This window comes from Thermoascus crustaceus (assembly GCF_041956765.1).
Source record: "Thermoascus crustaceus strain CBS 181.67 unplaced genomic scaffold VTN00scaffold_20, whole genome shotgun sequence".
Classification (NCBI taxonomy): Eukaryota; Fungi; Ascomycota; class Eurotiomycetes; order Eurotiales; family Thermoascaceae; genus Thermoascus; species Thermoascus crustaceus.
Genome location: NW_027192545.1, coordinates 298 through 3,074, shown reverse-complemented (window position 1 = coordinate 3,074; position 2,777 = coordinate 298). Strand labels below are relative to the sequence as shown.

The window sequence follows — 2,777 nt, the reverse complement described above, 5'->3', positions numbered from 1 at the left end:
CATCAACAATGCTCTGGATATACCAACTAGGCCCAAATCAACCCCAGGAGTGTCAATTATTGACTTGAGCCTGACTACCTCTGAGTTGGGGCCTCTAGAGGCATGGTTTGTGGACCAAGACCACCCTACAGGCTCTGACCATGAAGTGATAGTTATGGAATGGAGCCCTCTGAGAAAGGACCCCAGAGAACCCTCTAAGGAGATCACCGGCTGGCAGATTCAGGCCCTGCAGGCAGATACAGAGGCACTAAACCAAGCCACTCAGGCCTGGCAAACTCAGGCAACTGGCAGACAGCCCCTAACTGACACCTGCACCGAGGGGGATGTAGTAGAGGAAGCCACATGGATTCAGAACACCTTGACAGCTATACTCAACCAGCATGCCAAGCCAATCCGGGTATCTCCTGCCTCAAAGTGATGGTGGGGGGCAGAGGTCAAGCAGGCCCGGGGGACCTATGTCCAAGCCAGGCGGGCGTGGCAGGCAGGAGCCATAGCAGAGGGGGAGCTTTGGGAGGCCCGGAACTCCTACTATAGAACTATACGGCGGATGAAGAGGGTGTGCTGGGAGACATTCTTAATGGGCCCTGAGGGGGAGGATCCTGGAAGTCAACTGGGCCCAGCAGATACCGCCCGGTGCTGGCAGGCACTGCGGTATACTGCCCCAAAGGCTACCAGTACAACCCCAGCACTCCGAGGCCCCCAGGGGCAGGTGGCCACCACTATTAGTGAGAAGGAAGCTCTAATCCGGGAGGTGGTGTTCCCACCTGCTCCCAGGGGGAGCCCCCAAGAAGACCTGCCCCAAGGAACCTGGCATACCCAACTCAGGGAGGAGATAGTGCAACAGGCCCTGTTTAGCCAAGCTGTCCAGAAAGCCCCAGGGGTTGACAAGCTTAATTTTAGATCCCTGCAGCTTCTATGGAGCTGGGATGCCCCCCGGGTGGTGGCATTGGCCAGACAATGCTTTCAGCTAGGAATCCATCCCCGGACATGGAAGACAGCAAAGGGGATCTTGTTGCGGAAGCCAAACAAACCAGACTACACCCTGGTAAAGGCATATAGGGTGATCAGCCTGTTGAACTGCCTAGAAAGGTGGTAGAGAAGATAGCTGCAGAGGCTATATCCAGTTATTGTGAAGCTGCAGGGGTACTACACCCAGGGCAGATGGGGAGCCGCAAGCGGCGGAGCGCAATTGATGCAGTGGCATGTCTAATTCAAGAGGTGCACCAAGCATGGGGGCAAAAGCAGCTCGCGAGGGCCCTATTCATGGATATAAAGGGTGCCTTTGACCATGTGGACCCCGCAAAGCTGGTTAAACGCATGAGGAAACTAGGGATTGATGGGGATCTCATCCGCTGGGTGCGTTCATTTCTAGCTGACCGGAGGGTCCAGCTTGTGATAGATGGCACCCAGTGCCCAGAGCATTCTATCAGCTCAGGAGTCCCCCAGGGGTCTCCAGTATCCCCTATATTGTTTGCAATATATCTGTCAGGGGTTCCTGAAGCTATGGAAGCAGCAGTTCCAGGGATAAGAGCCCTATCATTTGCAGATGATATAGGCCTTATAGCCCTAGGAAGCTCTGTGGAACAGGCCTGCAGACAGCTGCGGCAGGCTGGGGAGACTGCAATAGCCTGGGGACAGGCTAATTCAGTTCAATTTGATGCAGAGAAGACAGAGGCAGTGCTCTTTACCCGCAAGCGGGGCCAGGAACTAAAGGACCAAGTCCAGCGAGCAAGGATTCAAGTTGGGGGACATCAGGTCCCATTTAACCAAGGAGCTACCCGTTGGTTAGGCATATGGCTAGACACAGGGCTTACCCTTAAGATGCATTACCTGACCTGCCTCCGGAAGGCCCGTACAGCAGAGGCGCGGGTGCAAGCCCTATGCTGCAGGCAGGGGCTGCCACCAGGTCTGGTCCGGAGAGTCCAGGTGGCAGCAGTACAGGCAGTGGCCCCTGTTAAGGGAAGCAGGCCTGGAGCCAGCAGAGACCCTGCTGGAGGCCCGGCTGCTAGGCTATACTATACGGCTGCTAGGCTATACTATACGGCTGCTAGGCCTCCCCAACAGCCATCCAACCAGGCAGGTCCTCCCAGTGACCTTTCGGGAGGGGGACTGCCATGCCCAACCCGGGGAGCAACCGATAGGGGATAGGGTATGGGCGGAGACCAGCAGAAGAGGGCTGTGGTCCCTAGGGCAGCACCTAGCCCGCCAACTGGCTGGGATTCTGCGGATTGACCCCTCTGGAGGTTTTGAGGAGACAGTTGAAGCCTTCCCTAGCACCTTCCCAGGCTTAATCAGGGTCCTACCCGCTGAGGAAGCCTACCAAGCAGCTGGGGCAACGCGCCCTGGGCTCACCCTCTGGTCAGACGGCTCCCGGCTAGAGGATGGGCGCACAGGAGCGGGGATTGCATGGCAGAACCCCCAGGGGTCTTGGCAAACCCGGGAGATCCCCCCGGGGGCGGGGAAGGAGGTATTTGATGCGGAGCTGGTCGGGGTCTACCGGGCCCTGCAACTAGCCCAGAAGATCAGAGGCCGGGGCCCAGTCACAGTGCTGCTGGACTCCAGGGCCGCCATAGACAGACTCCAGCATCTAGAAATAGGCCCCGGGCAGGCCCTAGCCATGCAGGCACATGAGGCAGCCCGGAACCTTCAGGCGCGGGGCCGGCAAACCACTATTCAATGGGTCCCCGGGCACAAAGGCATAGAGGGGAATGAGCAGGCAGATCAAGCAGCCAAGCGGGCAGCAGCCAGATCCCCACAGGGGGGGGCTCTGGGGAGCT

At 58.0% G+C, this 2,777-nt stretch overlaps 1 protein-coding gene across 1 annotated transcript; it reads left to right on the top strand.

Moving 5' to 3' along the window:
- Nucleotides 1-577: 577 nt before the first annotated feature.
- On the top strand, nt 578-1,059 carry VTN00DRAFT_5194 (uncharacterized protein; the record flags this gene model as incomplete). The annotated part of the gene is made up of 2 exons (XM_069431700.1): nt 578-835; nt 901-1,059. The coding sequence occupies 2 exons, from the start codon at nt 578-580 to the stop codon at nt 1,057-1,059; spliced, it is 417 nt and encodes a 138-aa protein (XP_069282724.1).
- Between the last annotated feature and the right edge of the window lie 1,718 nt (nt 1,060-2,777).